Below are 2,926 nucleotides of genomic sequence, written 5' to 3' on the forward strand. Positions count from 1 at the left end.
TAAAAAATCAGTCACAAACAGCCCCGAGCCTCACTTTGAACACCCTTGCCATGCGGTTTTCCCTGTGGTCAGTGTGTGTGCTTGTACCATAGGGAGATCTTTCAGGATCTGGATCCCGTCTCCTGGTCCCATGTGGGCCACATGGTTGAAGTTGGTGGGGTTGGAGATCAGCTTGTTCCTCATTTCTGGATCTCGCAGCATGTCTCTGTAACCGTGACGACACAGGAACAAAGGTGAGCGAACAGGACCCGGAAACAGCAGACGCACARGTCAGAACCAGAGCCGGCACSGGGCGCTACCTCCTCTGCTGCAGTCGCTCCTCCTCTGGTATCCTGAAGGAGAAGCGCCGCTTGTTGTTTATGTTGCGCACCATCTGCTTCCTGCTGTTGTCTGACGTCTCCGGGACGACCAGCTCATCCCCTTCTGAAACACCAAAGCAGGAGTCTTCCTCACTTATWGCCAACCACTGAGGCACGAACACCTTCAGCACTTCTTATTCACTTTAGTTTAAGTATTTACACCCCTAAAACTTTAAAGTCCTACTGGGGTTTATGTGATGTTCACTTCCTGGTTTTCACTTTATCTTCATGAAAACTGAAAATCATGTTGCTCATACCCATCAAACCCTCCAGAGTCAAAGCTTTACACAATCAAACATGAATAGTGAAAACTTTCCTGTGTTAGTTTTACCTGCTGAATAATAAACAGCATTTTTATGAAATCTCTATATCTTAAGGTATTAAAGATCCAAAACATAAAAAAGACTTTGACCGTTGTCTTGTTAAAAAAAAGAAAACATTAATTTCCAGATTTTTTCTGCCATCGATTGATTTCTATTTTGTTGGCCAAATAGCAAAACCTCTGAGGTYTTCACAGAAATGTATTAAGATTAAATTACACATTATTTGACTATCAATAGCAATCARTTATGCTGTCATTTATTTAGGRGTATCGGAGTAAAGGGAGCTGATTTTTATTYGAGAAAAAATAGGAACTGACACATAATTTTATTTAAGTGATAAATCCTAGTAAAATACAATTGTTTGTGATTCAAAGGTGACTAAATATGGAATACTGTGACATATCAATTTTTTCCAAGGAATTTTGCTCCAAAATGTTTTCTTGTTAGTAGGAAGAGTTTAGGTCGACGCAGAAAGCGCTCTTACCAGCCATCTTGTTTCTAAAGTAGATCAGGCGCACCGTTTCCAGGCCCAGCAGGTTCAGAGATCCATCAACATTCAGAGGTCGCACCTACAGCAGCAGCAGCAGAAGAAGAGAAACCTGTCATCATTAACACTGAGACAGTGATGAACATTATTCTCTCTCCACCAGATGGCGCCCCAGAGACACAGACCTTCTTCAGAGGAATGGTCTGGATCCACTCCATGGTATTCACATCAAACACATCCACGGCRTTCTCACTGTACACCGACAGGTAGGGGGCGTTGTAGCCTGGACACAAGAACACACTGAGTTACAGGAACCAGGTTTTCCTTTTTTTTTTTTTATCTTTTTGTGTGTTTGAACCCGGTCCAACTCACAGGCGGCGTTGGGATGAGCCGGCCACATGAGCTCCTGTTGCCGTGACCTCCGACCCTGAGAGTCCACGTAAACCCCGATGCAGCTRAAGCACAGCAGCAGCTCCTTGCTGGAGATCTCCACGGCGCACAGCGCGCTCAGGCCCTGCTGCGGGATGAAGGCCAGGGTGTGGTCCTCATGGTGCAGCAGGTTGACTGGGGACACGTCGCCATGGACACTGCGGACGGTATTGGGTTACTTTGATGGATTCAAGACGTGTGTGTATGTGTGTGATGCACTGTAATCCAAAAGGAGGAAACCTGTAGCGTGTGAAGCCAGACTGGTAGCCCACGTAAAGACGCTCGCTGAGCAGCCCCATCCACTGGACGGGCCCCGGGGCCTGCAGCTCCCGCAGCACTCGGTGGCGAGATTTCCCCTTATTCACCTGCAGGATGGGAAAAAGTCTTTAGTTTGAGATGAGCTCAGGGTCAAAATAAACCTGATGATGTCACTGCATGATCCATAGCATTAGCTAATTAGCACAGGCGCTAGCATAAATACTTCCAGAGATGGCATTTTTATTTCMATTTTTTTTTGTATTTCATTGTAATTGTAAAAATACTATATGATTTAGAGAGAATAACAAGAATTAAAGATAAAAAAGGTTTAACCTCATTTTGCTAGACTGCCTCTTTAAAAAAAATAATAAAACAAATCAAGTAAATATCTGTGCCTGTGCACAATAATCAAAGGTGAGGAAAGAGAGTAATAAATTAGTGCTTCTCATGATCACATGGGTTCACCTTTGTATAGTTTGATAACATCTTTAGTTAATCTCATAAAAGATGTGATCAGGGCATCTGCAGCCTTCAGCAAGTCTATTTAAAAGTTTTTAAGACCTTAATGCTACCTTGAATAAAATTTAAGACTGAAAACACTTTACTACAGGGAATACTTGCTTCATTACAATCAAAAATAGCAAAAACTGTGAACCTGGCATTATGCCCATGATAAAGGCATAAAAAAGCTTGCTAGCTAGCTAGGAAGGGTATATTAGCAGCGAGTTAGCAGTAGACTCAACCACATTGAGTCAGAATGTAATGAAGATGGTCACATGTCTCAAACTTTTGCCTGACTGAATTGTCCAATGAAAAAATACTACATCAAATAGACCTGCCACAACTAAATATAAAACCTACATTAATGTACCGGATTTTCCGCACTATAAGGCGCACCTTCAATGAATGGCCAATTTTAAAACTTTTTTYATATATAAGGCGCACCGCATTATAAGGCGCATAGARTAGAYGCTTCAGTTACGGTTGCCCGTCCCGTATTGAACATATACGGGACATGATTTGCTCCGTTCTCTACAAATATGGATGTATAATAATATAGATGTGGTTTT

General features: G+C 42.5%; 1 protein-coding gene across 1 annotated transcript in view; it reads right to left on the minus strand.

The window, feature by feature from the left end:
- Positions 1-2,926, minus strand: part of cdc42bpab (CDC42 binding protein kinase alpha (DMPK-like) b) — an 89,940-nt gene that overhangs the window by 12,241 nt on the left and 74,773 nt on the right. The window contains exons 35-40 of the mRNA XM_017302126.1: positions 1,839-1,982; positions 1,542-1,756; positions 1,355-1,452; positions 1,167-1,251; positions 300-423; positions 88-205 (exon numbers count right to left, since the gene is read on the minus strand). Of these exons, the coding sequence (XP_017157615.1) occupies positions 88-205; positions 300-423; positions 1,167-1,251; positions 1,355-1,452; positions 1,542-1,756; positions 1,839-1,982 (784 nt within the window). The remainder of the gene's footprint in view (positions 1-87; positions 206-299; positions 424-1,166; positions 1,252-1,354; positions 1,453-1,541; positions 1,757-1,838; positions 1,983-2,926) is intronic.

The sequence above is a fragment of the Poecilia reticulata genome, linkage group LG21 (assembly GCF_000633615.1).
Source record: "Poecilia reticulata strain Guanapo linkage group LG21, Guppy_female_1.0+MT, whole genome shotgun sequence".
NCBI classification, from domain to species: domain Eukaryota; kingdom Metazoa; phylum Chordata; class Actinopteri; order Cyprinodontiformes; family Poeciliidae; genus Poecilia; species Poecilia reticulata.